The sequence below is a fragment of the Argentina anserina genome, chromosome 5 (genome assembly GCF_933775445.1).
Source record: "Argentina anserina chromosome 5, drPotAnse1.1, whole genome shotgun sequence".
NCBI lineage: Eukaryota > Viridiplantae > Streptophyta > Magnoliopsida > Rosales > Rosaceae > Argentina > Argentina anserina.
In genome coordinates, this window is record NC_065876.1 from 7,332,589 (window position 1) to 7,354,327 (window position 21,739).

The window sequence follows — 21,739 nt, forward strand, 5'->3', positions numbered from 1 at the left end:
TATGTTTGTTTCATTAGTTTAAGAAGTGTAGTGACATTGAGTTTAATTTAGTTGCTCTAATATGTTAGACGGTGAGCTCAAGTGCTCAAATCTTTAAGATTAGTATCAAACTATTTCATAACTAATAATTTTAAGAAAATGCGCATACTGATATCGCTTACTGATGATAGACAATACTTAATAACATAAAAACTTTTTTTTCTCAATATATTATGGATAGTTCAACATGAGAGAGATGTTTCGAACTCAACTGAGATGTTTTTTTCTCAGTATAAAAAACTTTTTTTTCTCAGTATATTATGGTGTGCAGTCAATTTGTATGTTCCTTTTTTTTTTTTCCTTTTTAACCATGAAAACGGGAATATTTGCTGTGTTGTAATAAGGCTGCGGGCAGCGAGGGGAGGCTAGCTGGTGGGACAAGTCAGAATTAGAATGAGGATCGACCTCTCTATATAAGATTTGCACAACATGGATTGATTCATAGATACCTACTCTCTCCCTAGTTGTGGTTCCTCTCTACAATTCATTACCCCATTCTCTCTCTCTCTCTCTCTCTCTCTCTGCATTTCATTTGATGGGGTCTCTGTTCGGTAACTGGCCCTCATATGACCCTCACAACTTCAGCCAGCTCCGACCCTCCGATTCCACCACTTCTTCTGTAAGTCTTCACTTTCTCAATAACCATGCTTTGATTTGTTTCCTTGTCAACTTTCTGCTTCAATTGTCTTGTGTTATATTTTGTAGTGATTGTTGCTAAGTACTGTTGTGAAAAGAAGGTTGCTTTTTGTTGTTGTCTGATTCAGTTTTAGATGAGGGTTTCTGGGTATGTGCATTAACAAACTTTTGAGACCCAGTTTGAATTGTATCAGAATTATCATTTCTGATAGTAGCTCCAATTTTGGTTTTTTTTTTGTAAATGAATAGTGTAAGTAGACATAGGATTTTAGCTTCACAAATTTCTCAGTTTTCTTGAATCTACAGTCTTGGTTAGTTTAATCCATGAGTTGTAGTGTGTCATGTAGCTCATTTTGGTCAGAATTTATCAGATGAGCTTTTCTGTTTGATTCGATCATTAAACAATGTGCTGATCTTAGTTATGGCTGCAGTCATGTCATTCATTGTGGTATGATCTAAATTATGTCATCATTTCTCCCGAAAAGTTTCAGTCTTTCAACTATGAATGGTTTCAGCCAAAAAGAAGCTTTGTTCTTCAGCTATCATATACTGTTATGTTCAAATCTTTGAGAGTTCACCAGAAATTTACAAGCAGCGGCATTAGTTACATTTATTCTCAATTTGAGATATTATAACATTCTGAACATACATGGAAATGATGTGCGGATTATTGCTTCTACTGATGAGTATACCATATACATGAAGCTCATGTAGTACCTAGTGATGTCATGGTGGGAGGACTTGTAGCTGAAAAGTGTGAATTAGGTTTCGCCTTTCCAATGTATGGTGTGAAAGAAAATATCTTGACGAATGTCAGCCAGATGAAAAAAAAAGCGTATTAGGATTTTCGCATTCTTTATGCTAGGTTAAAATACATCACCTAGGATTTTTGCATTCTCCACAGCTTACTTAGTTGAGCCAAATGCATGAAGAAGTTAAATTGGGTGGTGTAGAGTATGGGTGGCCAAAGTTGGAAATGATCACTCAACATCAATCAGTGATTTGCTCATTAGTGTATATACTTTATACATGAGAAAAAATGGGTCTTTGACCTTTTCTGCAAAATATATAGTTGGCCTGTGCTAGCTTGGCACCTTATGCTTGGATCTTTTTCAGAACGGCTGACCTAACATCATGAGCAAAATAATATTGATTGAAACATGTTATGAGGATCGCCAACATGAATTATAGTTAGGAAGTCAGATAGATGTATGTCTCTACGTCTCAATGACTTAAGGTTTCCTTGTGACCTAGAAGATAAGTTAGCAGCTTTTAACTAAGGTGAATGTTCTGTTTCTTGTATGATCGAGCTCTTAGAGATAATTGAAAACGACAATGTATAGAGTTTACCTAGCTTGTAAAGAGAAGCAGAAATATCTTGTAAATAAGTTTCAAGCACTACTCTGAAACATATGATAATATGGGCTAGTTGGCTTAGTGTAGATGTGGTGAAAGAGGCCTATTTGATTTCAACCACCAGACTACGTATTCTATAGTGTGATCGTATTATGCTAATAGTTACAGCTGCAGCGTATTGGCTACTTTCCTAATCAACAATCTAGATTATAATGGAAAGTGAAGAATAATTATAAGTTCTCTCATCAAAAGTTGAAAATGATTTAAAACTCTAAATGTATGCTCCATGTCATGATTCATGCTTGTGATTGGAAATAAATGCCTTTTCAGTCTTAATATCATGTCTCCGTCTTTCTGTAGAAAATGACTCCCACAACCTATCATGCTACCCACAACCGGACCCTTCCACCACCTGATCAAGGTAATGAACAGATATTTCTATCCCTGTAGCTTCAATGTTTTTGTTGTTGGGTTAGTGTGAGTTTTTGGTTCCTGCATCATTGTTCAGGATCTTTAAGAAAGATCCCATCAGGGGTGTTCGTTTATATTTGGAACTTACCCGAGTGGAACCCCTTGCAGTGATAGCTACTGAATCCAAAAACATTCTTCTGAGGCACATGTATCAGCAGCATGCTGAAGAGAAGGTACTAATGTGCCCTTTATGCCTCCTTTTTTTGGCTGCTTACATGTGCTGAAGTGCACATGACTGAAATTAGTAAGACCAAAGCTTTATTGTTGTTTTCATGGTATCTTGTTGCAGTTGAGACAAAAGCGAGCTGCATCAGAAAATCTCTTACCAGAGCATGGATGCAAGCAACTTAAGGGTTCTGTCCCAGATAAGTCCTAACAAGCAAATCTGCCACCATTGCTTCCATCTGGGCTCCTTTGTTGTTGCATAATATACTGGAAGTTCAGCATACCCATCAGTGTGAATATTAGTGTCACGGGCGAAAGATGTATTAAGTGTACCCTGTCATAGATTAAAGGGGTATTTGTTCGCACATTATTGTGAAAGCTGCTTGTGTGTACAAATTAGATTTTCAGCTTCAAAGAATAAAATGAGTAGTTACATGCTTTGCTTGTGCCGTGGTTCTACATATCATACCAAATGTTAGTTCCGTGCTCATTTTTTTTCCAATACCGACTGTATAAGGTGACTGCAGGTTCAGATGGTGCATAGACAGCCGGCATGTGCTAACATGCAGAGCAATATGCACATGTTGTTTCGATCGATTTTACTTCTTGCATTTTGGGCCACTGGGATTTGTATTCTGCTCATACTTAGATATGCTCAGTGTGAGTGTGTGACCTCTTAGAAGTTAGCAATTTCTTCTTATATTCCATGCTTTTTATGTCCATCATTTCTGTATGAAAGATGAATAATTTGACTACGGTTTTTACTTTTAACTCTACATCCACTGAAAAAGTAAAAATAAATTGCAGAAATTGACCGTGGGTCCCATCATTTTGCATCATCATCCTCCTGCATCTTTTGACCCCCAAAACACCAGTGTGAGCTAACAACAACCACACAGCCGGAGCTTCAGTTACTCAACCAACCATGGCAGCCACTTCCCTCTCCGCCGCAACAACCAAGTCACTCCCTCACTCTCTCCTCCACACCTGGTCCTCTCCGTCTCTCCGATTAGCTCAAACCCGGCCCAGAACCAAACCCCTTGTCTCAGTTGTCTGGGCCTCCGCCGGCACGGCCCTCGAGGTCGACCAATCCCCAGCCGCCGCCGCCGCCAAGACCCTGCCTTTCCGGGTCGGGCACGGGTTTGACCTGCACCGGTTGGAGCCCGGCTACCCTCTGATCATCGGCGGCATCGACATCCCTCACGATCGAGGCTGCGAGGCTCACTCTGATGGTAAATTTCTCATCCCTAACAATCTTTTTTTGTTTTTACTTTTAAGTAAATAAGTTAGTTACTTTGGCCTATATGTGAGTGCAGGGGATGTGTTGCTTCATTGTGTAGTGGATGCTATACTGGGCGCATTGGGCCTCCCGGATATTGGCCAGATATTTCCAGATTCGGATCCCAAATGGCGCGGTGCGAATTCCTCTGTTTTCATCAAAGAAGCTGTAAGAAGTCTCTGCTCTTATGGTTATAGGGTCTAACTGTCCAGTTGTATAGAATTTGTGCTATTATTGCGAACCGTAACACTTTGGGATGATTGAGACAAGTCAAAGTTATTGTTTTTCTGTTCCCTGATTTGCTGAGAGAAATTACCTCTATAGTGTTTGAGCAAGTTAGTGAGTGAATGATGATGCATGATGATTAAGTAGTTCTTTGAGTTAAAGTTGGGATCCATTCAAATCTGGAATGAGGGCTTTTTGTATGCTGCATACACAATTTGAGAAGAAAACCTGAATTAATAACATGATAAAGTAAAGGTTCAAAGTACTGGGGCTGCTTGCTACAGATTTTCTTACGAAAGTGAAGTTGATCTTTCACTGATATAAAAATATTGTTGTTTAAAAATATGCTTCTTGAATTTAATTGTTTATCTGTAAAGGTCTTCTTCTTCTTAATATAGGTATGTGTTTCTTTTTTCTGTTTTTTTAAGGAAAAATAAATGCCTTGGAACGCCTGTGTTGAACAGAATAATAGAGAATTCCGTAGAGACAATTAGTTTAAGCAGACTTTTTTATCTATGGTATGGTTGCTCCAGGTGAAATTGATGCATGAGGCGGGTTATGAGATTGGCAATTTAGACGCTACCTTGATTCTTCAAAGACCGAAATTAAGCCCACACAAGGAGGTTATGAGGGCCAACTTGGCTAAGCTGCTCGGTGCAGACCCATCTGTTGTGAATCTGAAAGCCAAGACTCATGAGAAGGTTGACAGCCTAGGAGAAAATCGAAGCATTGCAGCTCACACAGTAGTTCTTCTTATGAGGAAATAGAAAGGGCCAACTCCAGTTATCTTTTGTTACATTTGTAACTTATCACAGCTATTTTTATTGCTGCTTGGTATAGGTAACCATTTTGCTTACTCATGGCATTTGGTTGGAACTAAATACATGTAAAGACGGTAAAACTTGTATTCTTTCTCCTAAAGTTTTCGGAGAGAAAATTCATATAAATGACAGTATTATTGGGACAAGGTGATGTCACCATGGGAGCTTATGCATGCTGTGTAAGGCCATAGCAACGTGCTGTCTAAATAGGTAAGCTGTTTCAGGTTAACTGTGTCACCTGTGTGTAATGTTCTTCATGTTGAACTCTTGATTGACCATGAAAATGCAGACCAAGGCACATGCACAATCTGCAAAGACCAGCTAGTTTGCCAAACTTGAATTCAATTACCTCTTGCTGAGTCATTAGTTTAACCCTCTTATAATGTATGTCTTTCTTCACGTTTTTTTAGTTTCTTTAGTTGTTAATTCCAGTCTGCTTTGATTATTTGGTTTTAGAGATACCTCGAGCGTTTAGGGGTCGCAACTCGCACAGTTATGGCAGTGTAGCTCGGAGCCTCGGACCCTTCTTGACCTTCCATTAAATTACCTGTTGCTATTACGTTCCATTCTAGCACGACAAACAACATTCTATGTCCCCCTTATGCCGGGATATTTTAGTATTGTCATGCGTGGAGTTTCAATTTTAAGTCGCAGATTCCGGAGGCAGACACTTAATCGGGGCTCGACATGTTCAAAGCCACAAGGGTCTGCTTATGTTCTCAAGTTTTCAATGCCCCACGTGTGAAAAATGGTTCTAACGTATGACTTTTTGCGGTAAATAATTTCCACAGGAAATGGAAGAAAGCCAAACCAAACAAGGAGCCGGTTCAACGACACAGTCTTGCACCTGGTTATAGCGGTCTTCATCTTGAACAATTGAAGCTGACCAAGAAAGTCCCTTCTTACAGCCACCCATATGCTTGACAAAAAAGTCTTCAACATATTAGACATCGATTATAATACACTGAGGTCGAGCCGTATGCCCTACTTTAAACCAAGACCATCATACTGATGAAACCTTTAAATCATTGATCGAAGTTTTGTAAATTAAAATTCGAAAAAAAAACTACCATTTTTTTTCAATATGAATTCTAAAAGGAGAAATCAATTACCATTTTATTCGATCATTCTTCTTCGATTCGTTGCTACGATGTAACTAGTAGAACGGGGTGCCATGATTAAATTTTTGAATAATGAACAATATATCCTCCTTTACCCTTTTATCACAGCGATTTGCATTATGCAACTCCACATCTTTGCACATTAGTAGCGCACCAATTTTTTTAACCGTTTGACCCAAGTTTATTAGATTTAAACTCAACTGAAAATGATTGACCTAAAAAAGAATGAAGAAAAATGAAAGCCAAAGCCACCCTCATTTTCCTCTCTTACTCTCACCATCAAAAATCTTTGTCTGAAGAAATCACTCTATGAAAAATTAGTGAAATTGTTAATCTCCCACATGAACGTGTACAATGAAGATCTAGTGTTGAATTGCAGTTCACAAATCTTTCATGACACTTGAAGTATATCAATATATAGTCGTTTACGTACCTACTCTTAATACACATGAACGTTAGTGTTTTTTTTAATACATGAACGTTAGTTTAATTTGTTTTGATTCTATTGAGTTTTGGTTACGAAAAAAAAAATTTACCAAGTCATTTTTAAGAAAACTATCTAGTCCCTAGTAGGAGTACCGTACCATCTGGTTCAAAGGCGCGAGTTGCAGCAACCAACAACCATTATTAGGTGGAGATATATAATTTCAGTCGTAGGCTGTTGTTTTGCCTTTTACCAGACCCACATCAACTTGTACAATGAAGATCTAGTGTTGAATTGCAGATGTTCTCGGGTGCATTCAATGTTATGGGACCAGAAGTTGAAAATTCTAGATGAGAGAAGAGTAAACTGATCGAGAGCTCTGTAATTGAATAATTGGTGTTTTTCATCAACGATACAAGGAAAGTGAGACTGAGACCATTGGAGGTCTCATGGTGTCTTCTACAACAGTCAAATTTAATGGATCGTCAAGCTAGCACAACACCGTAAATATGACATGGCTGTTTTCTCTGTATTCTAGGGTAACTTCCACAGCAGCCAGATCAATCATGAATTCATGATTTATGAAGCAATGCTATAATTCGAGACCGAACTCGAACTATATGAAATATAACGTGCAGATGAGACCATGCTGTATTGCAGTGATAAGTAGCATCGTAACTCTATATACATTATAACTGTGCCATTCACTCTTGGAGTATCGGAGTTAGAACTTGTCATCATAAAAATGCTAATGAAATCGATTATAGAAGAGTGTAGCTTAGCATTTCTAACCCATGAAATGGTTTCTTTACGGATTTCATGAGTTCTGATCACCTGATTAGCAGTCCGTCCGATCTGGCCAAACAGTGACCGACCGGTCAGATTGGATGGCAGTTGAGCGTCACCTGGCGCTCAACTGCTGACTAGGAGAACGGGGCTGCGGATTACATTGACCCCCTCTTGGCCGATACATGCAAAGTCCTACCACTCCTACGTACTGAGTTGGTGAGACTAATCACTCAATACTGTCAATAGTGATCATTCACATATACATATCTTGATATAAGTAGCAGTTGAAAACTTGAAATCGATCATCTCTTGCAGTGCAGTAGAATTGTGCTTTTAACTAGTTTGAATATATATGGAAGTCGATCATTTTCAGTTTAAGCATATAATTTGGTATACTCTTCTAATTTTAACATGCATTGTTGGCTCATTCTCGTAAATTAATTAAACCTTTGTGACACTGGTGATTATATATCTAACATGACATCAATAATTTTTTAAATTAATACTAAATGGGATCTTTGTTGCGAATAAGTGAAACACTCAACTAACTCGTATAATTCTCCGTGTACCTGACTCGTATTGATACAAACTTCACTTGTCTCATATTTTGACTGGATTGAGAACTACGCTCAAAACACTGAACTAGATAGCTCAATATATCATAATGGCTGACAGTTAAGAACTTAAGATACCTTCAATAATATTGCCTTGTCCTTACATGAAGGCATCACCAAGGAACAGTTCTCCCCCAACTGGCTTAGAGTTCAAAACATCTACTTAGAATAACTAATAAAACTCACAAACCAACTTCCACCTACACCATTACAGCTTCATGGAAACTACCCAGGAATTCACTCAATTCAGAGCAAAAGGTCCAACACTTAATTTAATTTGCATAGCCATCTCAGACCAATAACCTCATCTATAAATACCATTCAGGAAGATGTATTCCTCATTCAATCACAAAACCCTTTAGTACATCTTACAAGTAATTTCCAAAGGACTTGACCATTTAGCTTGCTCCTCTTTCTGGATTTTGGTATATTTCTCATTGCATAAAAGTTCTTTGATCTATAAGGCGCATTACAAGAACAATGGGATTCACTTCGAGCAACCAACAGCAACTGCTGTCTAAGATAGCAACCGGTACAGGACATGGCGAAAACACGCCGTATTTTGATGGCTGGAAGGCCTTTGATAGTAATCCTTACCATCCCACCACCAACCCTCAAGGGGTTATTCAGATGGGTCTTGCAGAAAATCAAGTAAGAAGTTCAGAAACAGAAGCCTTGTTTTGCAAGCATAAATTCATCTCTTGGCTATTTTACTAATTGGTATCTTATGTATGCAGCTTTCTTTTGATTTGATTCAAGAATGGGTCTTGAAAAACCCAGAAGCATCCATTTGCACAGCACAAGGAGCAAAAGAATTCAAAGACATAGCCATCTTTCAAGACTATCATGGCTTGCCAGAGTTCAGAAATGTATGCATTTACCAAAATCCACAAGACTAACTTTATTTCTTAATTAGGATCATTACAGAATCTCATTAACAAAGTACATGTTAATTAATTATTGTTTTTAAATTCCACAGGCTGTAGCAAATTTCATGGGAAAAGTGAGAGAAAATCGAGTCACATTCAACCCTGACCGCATTGTGATGAGCGGCGGAGCAACCGGAGCCCATGAGATGATTGCCTTTTGCTTGGCTGATCCCGGAGAGGCATTTCTGGTGCCAATTCCATATTATCCAGGGTAAGCTTCATGTCATCTTTCTAATATTGGTTAAATTTGATCCAACTAAGACAGGAAAAGATTAACTAATTAGGCTAGTAGTCGAATATTATATGAGAAATTAGCAACGAAAGAGATTGAGTTGACCCTTAAATTTTTTTTTGGTAATGGACCCTTAATAATTGCACCCTTATGTGTTGTTGGACCAGTTTGAATTATTGATGGGGGCATGAAAACGATCTTGGTACTAATTTCCATCGACCTATCTACCCATTTTGACAAAGTTGAAAGATGCCTAGGGGAAATTGAGGACCCATATGTCCATCTAAATCTAACAGGACAGAACCTTACACATAAACTTATTGAAATAGCTAAACACGGAAACACGGAAACAAATATTACTCGTAGATTGTCTGTCGAGTTATTACTTCCGGATTCTCGACGTAGGATTTCATATCAGTAGTAGAGTTTATTCACAAAGGCTCATGTAGTCGTTATAATCGTTGCTTTGCTTAATAAAATTTTGTACTTCATTGCAGATTCGATAGAGACTTGAGATGGCGAACTGGGGTACAACTTCTTCCAGTAGCTTGTGAAAGCTCCAACAATTTCAAGATCACCAGATCTGCCTTGGAAGATGCCTATGAGAAAGCCCAAAAGGCCAATATCAGAGTTAAAGGCTTGCTCATTACCAACCCCTCAAATCCACTAGGCACAGTTATAGACAGAGAAACCCTGAAGAGCCTAGTGAGTTTCATCAATGAGAAGAATATTCACCTAGTCTGTGATGAGATCTATGCTGCCACTGTGTTCACTCAACCTAGGTTCATCAGCATTGCTGAAATACTCGAGGAAGAAGATGTTGAATGCAACCGGGACCTGGTTCACATTGTCTACAGTCTATCCAAGGACATGGGGTTCCCTGGCTTTAGGGTTGGGATAGTGTACTCATACAATGATGCAGTAGTGAATTGTGCGAGAAAAATGTCGAGTTTCGGGTTGGTTTCTACACAAACTCAGCGTTTAATTGCATCCATGCTGTCAGACAACGAGTTCGTGGATACATTCATTGTAGAAAATGCCAAGAAGTTGAAAGAAAGGCACTCGAGATTCACTGTGGGACTTGAGGAACAAGGCACTACTTGTTTGAAGAGCAATGGTGGCTTGTTTGTGTGGATGGACTTGCACAAACATTTGAAGGAGCAAACTTTTGAAGCAGAAATGGCATTGTGGAGAATTATAATCCATGAAGTTAAGCTCAATGTTTCACCAGGTGTTTCTTTTCATTGCCCCGAACCAGGTTGGTTTAGGGTTTGCTTTGCCAACATGGACGACCAGACGATGGAAGTTGCTTTGGAACGAATCAGAAAATTTGTGCTTCAAGACAAGGACGCAGCTGTGTTAGCAATGAAGAAGAATAAGAGCCGCTGCCAAAGTAACAAAAGGCCAAGTACTCTCAGCTTCAATTTTCGAAGATTCGATGAGGGCACTATGTCACCGCATTCCCCTATTCCTCAGTCACCTCTTGTTCGAGCCACTTAGTAGTAAAAATCATCTCCATTTAGACATGCATGCCAGAAACCCTGATGCGAGTTTTCTCTTAGTTCTTGTATTTCAATATTCTAGGTTAATTGTTAGCTAGTTGAATGAGAATGCTCGTAAAATAACACAAGAAATAACTAAGACACTAGGAATTCCACCTAAGAAGCTATTGTGAAAACATGCAATGTTTTCTTACCTGTAGGCTGCAGGTTTTTCCATTTTCACTTCAGTGGAATAAGTTTGTCTTATTTTGTAATGATTTCCATCAAAGAGTTTTGAGTGCTTTCACTATTGTTCAGTTTTCGAGTTTCGACATCAGATCGAATGTGTATATCAATGAATATACTAGATACTTCTGGAAAAGATGCAAGAATTTCATTCGCCTCTCTATCAAAGTTCTTTGTTGGCTGCTCTGCTATCCACCTTTGAAATGGTCAGGACAATTTTATATTATGAACAGAATCAATAGACTAGCTTGTTCATTTCTAATAAAATAAAACCAGAAGAACGCTGACTGCAACGAGTTGTTCAGGTTCAATATATCTTAAGATACATACGGGCTCAGAATATTAAAATTGGACGTTGATTAGTTGTCTTAATTATTATATATACTAGCCACATATTCTTAAGTGGTGTACCTTTTAATATTATTGGTCGATTTTTTAATGTGATTGTTTATGATTGGTTCTTATATGTAAATAATTTTTTGTCATTTTCACCGCGTGCATGTTAATTATACGATTTATACCATATGATTAACTGAGTACACCACATGACAGTGCATTCAATTATGGCGGTACACATAATAATTACTCGCCGGATTGATCATATTTTGAGTTTCCATGAGAAGTATGAAGCTTGTTTAATCTATTGTACATTTGTACAATTCATTTTGAAGCTTCAGAAGCTTACTGTAATTAATTACATTCAGATGTCCAAAGTTCTTTGATAACTTCATTAATGTTTTGAAGATAGAATTTTTTTTTTCATAAAAATTAGATTCATGTTGTAGGAAAATTACTCTCTGTAATCTTCCGGTGTATCTTGTCCTAATTAGTATAGGTTAATCTAAATAAGGAATGATATATAATCCATTATTCAAAGGGATACTCAATGTAATGTCTATATAAGGCATTCTTATCAATGAATAAAGATGATGTTTCTCCCTATTTGATGCGTATTACATTCTTCTGTAACACGTTATCAGCACGTTCTAACCCTGAGTTCATAGGTTTAGAAGCCTAATTTCTGAAAAAAATTCCTTATGTCATGAAATAATTTGACGGAATAAGAGGAAAAATCATGAAGAAATTCTTCTGTTGAAAAAAAAAATCGCAGAAAAGACGAAAAAAAAACAGAAATCGTTTCTTGCTCCGGGCACCTAGAAATTTACTCTAGGCACCCTCATTTGCTCCGTTATGTAACAGCGTCGCCTTCGTCGCCAACCTACCGCCTTAACGCTGCTAGTCTTGCCCAGAATCCCGCCGTCCCCCGACCTCAGACTTGGCCTTGCTGTCGGAGCCCCGAAGTCGTCGTTCGCATGCCCAGATTTTAATGACATAGCACAACACCGACAACGCTAAGCAACCAGACGCCGGCAACGTGAACCCAGCCTTGGGTCGTCGACTTACGTGCCTAAAAACCCAGAAGCCGACGACCCTCCTCGAGCAACCCCGGCGCTCTAGACCTTCGAGGTCGACCCGGATTCAGTGGGTGTCCTTCTCCGGCTTGACTCGACTTGGTAGAAGAGGTTTTTGCCTCTTCCGGTAAATCAGTAAATTGGTAAATAGGGAATGGTAATTATCTCAGGTAAAAAGTGTTTTTACCCTACTGTTACTTTAGTAATTTCATTTTTATTTAGACTGATTTTCTACTGTGATGAATTTAAACTAACCATATGTTTTCATTTTGGTGAAATTTATCACATGACCATACAAAATTGAATGGTGAGAGTCACTTCTCAACGCATTCGTAGATTCAAGTGTGACCGTGGAATTAAACAAGAGCAACTAATACACTGTTTATTTGGCATACAACCAAGTATGTTTTTAAATTAACATTGGTGCTTTCATGCAATTTAAATTCTTCTGAATTTTGTCTTTCATCGGGATCTTTCAACCTCCATTTTCCTTTTCAACTCAATTCTTTCGCTTCTCTGGTGTTATACAGGGATATGATTCCCCTGGTACCGAGTTTTAGGAGTGGCTGGGAGTGCCGCTATTACCATTCGTAGCCGTTGTGTGTAGCTACAAGTTTGAAAAAAAGGGGACAAACATCGGTTTGTGACATAAATTGTCGCTTATACCACCGGTTTGTGACTGAAATTGTCACTTATACCATTGTGACCGAAATTGTCACGGTTTATTAAATTGAGTTACCATACTTTAGGATTTGACCTACAATTCAATACTTGGAAGTTGTATCGTACATTGATACATAATGAATCTTCCATCTTGTTGACCGCAACATGCGCCTGAACTGTGTTTATGCACCTAGTCCAGATTAATTTCTTTTGGTACAACATCGTTACATTGAAAGACAAAAACATTATGGTTAAAATATACAAGAACAAGATATGAGAAGTTCTTGAAACAAGACACTCATTATATGGAAGAACATGAGAATATCTTCTCACTATTACATGGATTACAAAAGCAATTATACATTGCGGTTATTAAATAAAAATAATGAAGCATAAATGCTTCAGTTAATAGTCCGAATGACTATAAATCCATGTATTTTCCCAAATTTTTTTGAATATATTCACCGCACAAGTGTGACTATAGCTACTTAGTCGTTACACTTTAAATTGATTTCATGATCAAGATCTCAATCCGATTGTTGGCTATAAAATTCTCATGTAGTTCAAGTAAACAAACATACTAGAATGTCTCAATGCATTTATGGTTTCATTACCAAAAGCAATATGTTAATGCAATGTCACACATTACATATTACATGACACTACTTACATGAGCCCACAGTTTTAATTCTGGCATAAATCAAGCTTACACGATCTTTGTGTGGCGCAATGCATATTTATATGATCATTGATGTTGTTATTATACATCTGTTTCGGTTCTCCATAATGTTTGGCAGATTAGGTCATCATCTATTGATTTTGACCAACACTTTGCAAACTAGCATTGCAAAATGCCGAAGGATTCTGAGCCATGAGGATTTGCTCTCGGTTTTATTTCGACCCGACAATGCTTGTTGTAGCATATTTATGCCTCATTGGCATGATGAAACCTTGATTGATGTCTTGTTATGACATGTGTCCACTTTGTTTTAGTGATGATTTGTAGTGTTACACGCCATGTAATCCACTCTATATTCCACCGTTTCAAAATATGGTGATGCTTTCACAAAGTTCGAATTGAACTAACGCTCGTACAAGATTAGGGGAGTAACAAACTATAACAGGTTCGTGAGCTACGGCCTTGACAGTTGTTAATGTAGTGTATTGCATTGTGACAATACGCTTCACTATTCGTTCACAAGATACGTCGTGCTCCTTGTTTCGTTCCTATCACAAGTAGCACGAATAGTCAAAGTGGAGACCACGACGGCATAGTCTTCAACTCTCCGATGCTCAAGTCAGATTGATAATAATTTATGCAGAGTAACAGTGAGTGGTTTAGTTTGCTTACCTTATGATGCCAAAGATTTGTCCTTTTATAGCTGAGTTGAGGTAGATCATTCCCTCATCTTCCCATGTGGGATTAAGTCAAGTTGAGGTGTTCTCTGGAGCTCCATTTGGGATGCGCGTAAGAGCACGTCCGTAGTCAGTTTGGGTCACGGGGCGACTTGTTACACAGCTAGTGCGGCTGTCTTTCTGCTGGTACTGCGAAGCTGGGCTATTTATGGGCCTTAGTGTGCTGATAGTTGCGCTGATTATGGCTGGGCATAAGCCTATGCCAAGAAGTGCCCCCAAGTTCCCAGTTTAGGCATGCAATTTCTTGACTAAGGAGTTAAAATTAAGCATTTTGCCATAATCAGCAGTGGGTCCCGCGGACTCCTATCGGAGTCCCCCCACTCCCTGGTTAAGGAATGCCACCTAAGTTGCGGACGATGTAATAAACTGTGTGGTGGGCATCTTTGGGTGTTGTTGTTGGTCATGGTGCGTCCATCATAGCGTATTAAATCTTTACGCATGGGGCGTCTTTGAATGTTATCTTTGAGCGTAGTGCGTCAATCATTGCGTGGTAAATATTTATGCATAGGATGTCTTTAGACGCTATCTTTGAGCGTAGTGCGTCCGTCATAGCGTAGTAAATCTTTACGCGTAGGACGTCTTTAGACGATATCTTTGAGCGTAGTGTGTTCGTCATAGCGTAGTAAATCTTTACGCGTAGGACGTCTTTAGACGATATCTTTGAGCGTAGTGTGTTCGTCATAGCGTAGTAAATATTTACGTGTATGACGTCTTTAGATGCTATCTTTGAGCGTAGTGCGTTCGTCATAGCGTAGTCAATTTTTACGCGTAGGACGTCTTTAAACGATATCTTTGAGCGTAGTGTGTCCGTCATAGCGTAGTAAATATTTACGCATATGACGTCTTTAGACGCTATCTCTGAGCGTAGTGCGTCCGTCATAGCATAGTAAATCTTTACGTGTAGAACGTCTTCAGACGCTACCTTTGAGCATTGTGACATGATCCGAGATAGGCGTTATTCGCGTTGTGGGAGCACGTGTCGTACATACATTGGGTGAATGTGTCGTAGACGGTTCAATTTCGGGAGAGGGTGACGTTAGTGGCTGAGGAAGTTCTTGGGTCAACGTGGCGAGATCTGGGATGACGCCTTTTGGGTCAACGGCTAAGATGCGAGTAATGTCTTTCTATATCAACGGCTGGGAAGTGGCTTTGAGAGATCAACAGGTGTGATGAAGTGTGGGGTTAATATAAAAGGGTGAAAGGGAGAGAGGAACTGTCATTATCGATAGTTCCAAGCTTTTTGAATTCTGAAAGCTCTCTCGTTCCCTCCTTTGCTCTCGACCCTATTCTCCAAGCTTGGCCGGAATCTTGCTGGGATTATTTGTGCAAATCGGCCTTCAAGGTATGTATTGGTCAAAACTTCCTATTCGTGTTTGCATTTTGGGTTGGTTTTGGTGATTTTTGGGTTATAGGGTGATGCAGTGGTTTTAGGCTTGGGTTTTCCATCAAAGTGGGTTTGGTGTTCTTCGTGTTCTTCATGTTCTTCATTGTGATATTCTTAGGCTACATCTGATTAACTCTCTAACTTATAGGTTTAGGTTGTTCGTCTTTGGCTGCGGTGTTGCTTGCTGCGGCGTTACAATCAGTGCTTCATATTCCGCTACATTATTAGAGGCAGCAAAATTGAATTTGAGAGCGTACTCCAGCTCTAGTCCCCTTGGTCCACTCAAGATGATGTCTGCACCGCTAGACTTGGCGCAACTGGAACCATCCATGTGTAAGTTCCATGGTTAAATTTTGGTGTTGGTTATGACATCGCCTGGTGTTGTCTCAGTCGTATCTCGGGGAATCATTTCTGTAATAAAATCAGCTACGGCTTGGCCCTTTATAGCGGGTTGTGGCTTGTATTCGATGTCAAATTCTGTCAGCTCAATAGCCCACTTGCTGAGCCGCCCCGAGTGTTCTGGATTCTGTAGTACTTGTTTGAGGGGGTGGTTTGTAAGTACGTGGATACTGTGAAGTTGGAAGTAATGGCGCAGTTGTCTAGTTGCGATGATAAGCACAATACCTAATTGTTCTAGTGTCAGGTATCTCGTCTCCGGACCGTTCATGGCCCTGCCAGTGTAGAAGACTGGCAACTCTTTAGTTATGTCTCGGCGAACTAATGCCCTGCTAACCGCGGTTATGGATACTGCGAGGTAAAGGTACAGCGGTTCTCCTAGATACGGGGTTGACAATAATGGTACCGCGGCAAGGTAGTATTTTACCCCCTTAAAATGCTTCATGGCAGTCGAGTGTCCACTCAATCAGTTTGCTCTTGAAACGCCTTAATAGCTTGAAGAATGGTTCACATTTGTCGGTCATCCTTCAGATGAATCGTGATAATGCCACGAGTCTGCCTTGAAGGGCTTCCACATCCTTCTTAAGTACTGGCTGCACCATGTCCAGAATGGCCTGTACTTTTTCCGGGTTTGCTTCTATGCCGCGTTGACTAACGATGTAGCCCAGGAACTTGCTTGTCGTTACGCTGAAAAAACACTTTTCTGGGTTCAACCGCATCTTGTACTTTTTAAGCACGTTGAAGATGGTTCGGAGGTTGGCTACGTGGTCCTCGGCTTTGACGCTCTTCGCCAACATATCATCCATGTATACTTCAATCTCATAACCGATGTGTTTATCGAACATTTGTGTGACACAACACACATATGTAGCCTCTGCATTCTTTAACCCAAAGGGCATGACATTGTAACAATAAAGGCTCATGTCAGTTTCGAAAGTCGTAGCTTCTTGATCCGCAGGGTTCATGCATATTTGGTTGTACCCAGAGTAGGCGTCCATCATGCTTATCAACTCATAAGCTGTTGTTGCGTCGATTAGTTGATCGATTCTAGGTAAAGGAAAGCTATCTTTAGGGCATGTCTTATTCACGTTCTTATAATCCACATATATCTGTCATTTGCCGTTGGCTTTACGAACCATGACACAGTTTGAAATCCACTCTGGATACTGGACCTCCCTAATGAACTTCATGCCCTTCAACTTGTCGACCTCTTGGCGTATTGCCATGCTTTTTTCGTCATCGAAGCTACGACGCTTATGTTTGACTAGATATACAGAAGGTTTGATGTGTAGCTCGTGCATGATGATGTTAGGCGAGATGCCAGGCATATTCTCGTATGACCATGCGAATACTTCTATGCTTTCTCCCAAGAAGTTTGTTAGGTCTCTCTCCACTGTGGGGCTAAGGGTAGCGTTGATCTTTATCTTTTGCTCCGGGTGGTGCGGGAATGGTGTGATGCTTTTCAATGAATATTCGGGATTCACCAGAGTCTTGGCTTCATAAGGCGTAGTCTTTTTGTTGCCCTTACTTTTTGTTACGTCGCCATCTCGCGCGTCAATGACCTCGTCGGTTAAGTTTTTTGCATCATGTACCACCAAGATTTCGTGCCGATTACGCGTGCGTCTAACTGCGCGTGCTTGGCGCTTTTTCGCCATAGACTGTGATCCCCGGACCTGCCATGTTCCATTTGGGGTTGGGAATTTGATGAGCATCATGTACCTATCAATGAAGGTTCACATTCGGTTGAGAGTAGGCCGATGATCCCATTGTAAGAATTGTAGGCATTAACTATGATGAACTCAGCTTTGACGCAGACTGTGCATGGCGCAGTCCCAATACGTACCGTCATGTAGTCTGAGCCTAGAGATTGGGTTATACCTCCGGAGAAGCTGATCAGCGGTTTGTGGTCTTGTATTAACTTCTTACTACTACGCTTCATCTTCTCGTAGCATCCCTTAAATAGGACATTAACTGCGGACCCTGTATCGATCATCATTTTACCCACTTCCCACTGTCCACCCAAGACCGCATCTATGAGGAATGTGTCGTCGTTGGGTAGAGAGATGCTGATTTCTTCTTCTTCTTCTTCAGAGAATGTGATTTGCTTCCATCATTCCTTTTGCCTTTTGGAGTTTCCCTTCGTGATGACGCACACTTGTCTTAGGTGGTTGCTGCGGGCGAAGCGCTTTTTTGCACGGTTGGACATGCTTGTCATTGGGGCCATGCCCTCAATTACGTTGATGCGCCATAAGTTCTCAAATGCGGCTACCACGTTCTGTTGTGCTCTTGGATGTGCTGTCTGAACCCCTGTATCGTCGTTGGCTCTCAGTGTGCGGAGGGTTCTACAATTATTCGTGTTGTGGCTTCTATTTTCATGAAACCTGCACCACTTACCAGTTTTCGCCTCAGTTTGAGGGCATTGTGGCCTCCCTGGCTTTCTCAATGTCCCCTGATGTTTGTGGAAGAAGTCTTCTAGGGTTTCTTCTCTCGGCGGTGTCTCTGTTGTCGCGACGCTCGTCGCCGAGTCTCCTGTTCTTATCTCGGCCACTGTGTCCATCATGGTTACGCCCGTCATGGTGGTTTGATTGGTGCCACTCTCTTTTCCTTCCTTTGTTGCGGTCTTCAATACCAGGGAAGAGCTCGCGCTGTAAGGGGATCGTGTTTGCAAGTATGGATGACTGCATCGTATTGCTCTTGTCTGATGGTACTGGAGTTCGTTTTTCCCCGTATGTGACATATTTCGTCTGAGCGTACCGCACCGCCTCTGTCATAATTTCATCGTAGGTGGGGTCGCGCATTCTTGGGTCCACGTTGATGTGGAACAAGAAATTCTCATACCGCAGTCCTTCCTTGAATGCAACCAAGGTAAATGTTTTGTTGAGGTTCCGACATTTGAATGCGGTCGTCTGCCATCGCATGACAAAGGCGCCCAACGTCTCCCTGCTCTCCTGCTTTACCTGTAACAGACTGTCTGTTATGTGTGTTGCACCGGCTATGAGGATGAACCGGTTGAGGAATGTCGTAGTCAACTGTGAAAACGAACCCATGGAATTCGCCGGCTGCTCAAAAAACCAGTTCATGGCATCCTCATCTAATGTTTCGCTGAACAGGTGACAGAGTGTGGCATCATCAAATTCTCAGCTGGCGGTGACTTTTATGAAGTTATCAATGTGTCGGAACGGGTTGTCCTCACCCGTGTATGGCGTAATCTTCGGACTCTTAGTTTGTGATGGGTGTACAGTATTCATTATTCACGTGGTGAAGGGGCCCGGCCTGGCCGCAAATACTGGCTGACACCGCAGATTTGCGTCCCGTTACTCAATGGCAGTTAACCGCTATAATATCAAGGCCAGCGTGGGGTCTGTACTGTGGCCAGTGGTATGGGGTCGTGAGCGAGAAGTGACGCTCATGCTTCCTTCTACGCGGTTGCGAATACGCCTGGGAGATTGTGGCCACTTACTAGTGAGTTCAGAGGGGGTCAAGCTGATGCATAGGTTGACCTGTTCCCGCCCTTTTGTTTGCGCGATGCTTTCGCGCTGTGATTCTTCGTGCTGATGACTGCATTCTACCCTTTCCAGCTGTGATCGCATCCTGTCGAGTTCGGCCTGCAAAGCCGCAGCCTTCTAGCGCTCGAGTGTCTCGCGCTGTTGGCATTCGGCGAGGTCTTTTTCCATGTTCACCATCCTTGCAGCGATCATGGGGTAGGGAGTCGCGCTAGTGCTGGCGACCGTCCCGGGTATAGGGGTGAGAATTATAGGGTCGTTTGTGGAGGATATAGGATGGTTGAGGCTAAGGTCCGTTATGTTTTCCACATGACCGTCGACCGGAATAGAGGGTAGAGAGTTGGGAGTGCTCATTTCGAAGTGTAGTTGCTTCGCTAGATGTTGATGTGTTTTACGGGAACTTTTTGTTGCATTTTCCCGCATACGGCGCCAATGTTAATGTAGTGTATTGCACTGTGATAATACGCTTCACTATTCGTTCACAAGATACGCCGTGCTTCTTGTTCCGTTCCTGTCAGAAGTAGCACGAATCGTCAAAGTGGAAACCACGGTGGCGTGGTCTTCAGCTCTCTGATGCTCAAGTCAAATTGATAATAATTTATGCAAAGTAACAGTGAGTGGTTTAGTTTGCTTACCTTATGATGTTAAAGGTTTGTCCTTTTATAGCTGAGTTGAGGTAGATCATTCCCTCATCTTCCGATGTGGGATTAAGTCTAGTTGAGGTGTTCTCTGAAGCTCCATTTGGGATGCGCGTGAGGGCACGTCCGTAGTCTGTTTGGGCCGCGGGCGGCTTGTTTCACAGCTAGTGCAGCTGTCTTTCTGTTGGTACTGTGAGGCTGGGCTATTTATGGGCCTTAGTGTGCTGATAGTTGCGCTGATTATGGCTGGGCATAATCTTATGCCAACAACAGTATCCTCCGAATCTTCTGTCCTCCACCCGGTTTTACACCTAATGGCATAAAAAATTGGCCAAACTCTTGTCTCGGCGCCCTAGGCATCCTGCAGCCCCCCGCAGACCCCATGAAGCCCCCCCTTCCCCCCCCCCCCCCTCCCCCGGCACGGCCTCAGCATCGTCCCATGTACGACCTCCTTATGAACTCTTCGCCTTTTTGGCTCTTTTTTTTTATGCCGGTAACCCTTTTTGGGTATGCCTAGGCAACACCGATCCTTGTATTTGGATCTATGGTGCATATGCATGATATTTGCATGTCAAAATCACTCGTGAATGATATTTGAGGGTCTAAAACCCTTAAGTAACGTTAAGCGGGCATTCGGGACTATATCAATGCACTTTCCGAGCTTTATATTATGATATTTATATGTCTTAATCTAAGATTACTTGTCTCTATATTCTTATTTATTAATATGTTAAAGACACGTTAAGTGCATAGCTAAATGAAAGCTATTAATAGATTTAGTTTTAATCCATTGTGACTATGATGATGAGATCATCACCCATAGAATCAAGAGCGGTTTAGACTCAAGTTTAAATGTCTTACGGTATTATGATTCAAGTCACATGTTTTTATGTATCAAGAAAGCAATTGAACCTTTGAAATGGTTTTTGTTATAGTAGTTGTCTACGTTGATAAATTCACAACGATACCATGTATAAAAATTGGTTAGACGATAAGCTACTTGAAGACAATCCATGTGCCAACATTATTTATCACTTACAAACTCATTGTGAACGAGTTTTTCTATATTGCTTCTAATAATGTAGCGCATCTCATGAGTCTAAATATTGTGAATTGTATTCTTTCACGATACTATAATTTGGAATAATGAATCGATGACTTGTTTAGGCTATTCTTTTGAGCAAAGATGTTTTATGGATCAATAATATTTCTCCAAAATAATAGAGATATAATCTATGCGTTAACAAGTGCATAAGCCTCATCTATGATCCTTCATTAACTATGCTCAATCTCTAAGCCTATTCTTTAGCAAAATTTAGGAGTGACATACATCCTCCTATGCTAAAGAGAATGAGATATAAGATGGAATCCTAGATCGGCTTTTTATGATTCACTTCGAGGATACAATATATTGTGGTGATACATATATCATAGTTAAACTCAAACCATAACACTTAGATGTTATGGAGCACCCAAAACAATGACAAAAGTTGAAAAAG

General features: G+C 40.6%; 3 protein-coding genes across 3 annotated transcripts; all 3 read left to right on the top strand.

Annotated features, from left to right (window-relative positions):
* The first annotated feature begins 399 nt into the window (after window positions 1–399).
* On the top strand, window positions 400–3,113 carry LOC126795987 (DET1- and DDB1-associated protein 1). Its single transcript, XM_050522720.1, has 4 exons — window positions 400–658; window positions 2,392–2,452; window positions 2,611–2,675; window positions 2,792–3,113. The coding sequence occupies exons 1-4, from the start codon at window positions 575–577 to the stop codon at window positions 2,876–2,878; spliced, it is 297 nt and encodes a 98-aa protein (XP_050378677.1). The 5' UTR covers window positions 400–574; the 3' UTR covers window positions 2,879–3,113.
* Window positions 3,114–3,230: 117 nt separating this feature from the next.
* LOC126795412 (2-C-methyl-D-erythritol 2,4-cyclodiphosphate synthase, chloroplastic) lies at window positions 3,231–5,138 on the top strand. Its single transcript, XM_050522251.1, has 4 exons — window positions 3,231–3,327; window positions 3,549–3,899; window positions 3,984–4,114; window positions 4,705–5,138. Exons 1-4 carry the CDS (start codon window positions 3,231–3,233, stop codon window positions 4,936–4,938), a joined length of 813 nt encoding a protein of 270 aa, XP_050378208.1. The 3' UTR covers window positions 4,939–5,138.
* Window positions 5,139–8,282: 3,144 nt separating this feature from the next.
* Window positions 8,283–10,855, top strand: LOC126796451 (1-aminocyclopropane-1-carboxylate synthase). Its single transcript, XM_050523275.1, has 4 exons — window positions 8,283–8,591; window positions 8,678–8,809; window positions 8,920–9,080; window positions 9,599–10,855. The coding sequence occupies exons 1-4, from the start codon at window positions 8,421–8,423 to the stop codon at window positions 10,599–10,601; spliced, it is 1,467 nt and encodes a 488-aa protein (XP_050379232.1). The 5' UTR covers window positions 8,283–8,420; the 3' UTR covers window positions 10,602–10,855.
* Window positions 10,856–21,739: the final 10,884 nt, after the last annotated feature.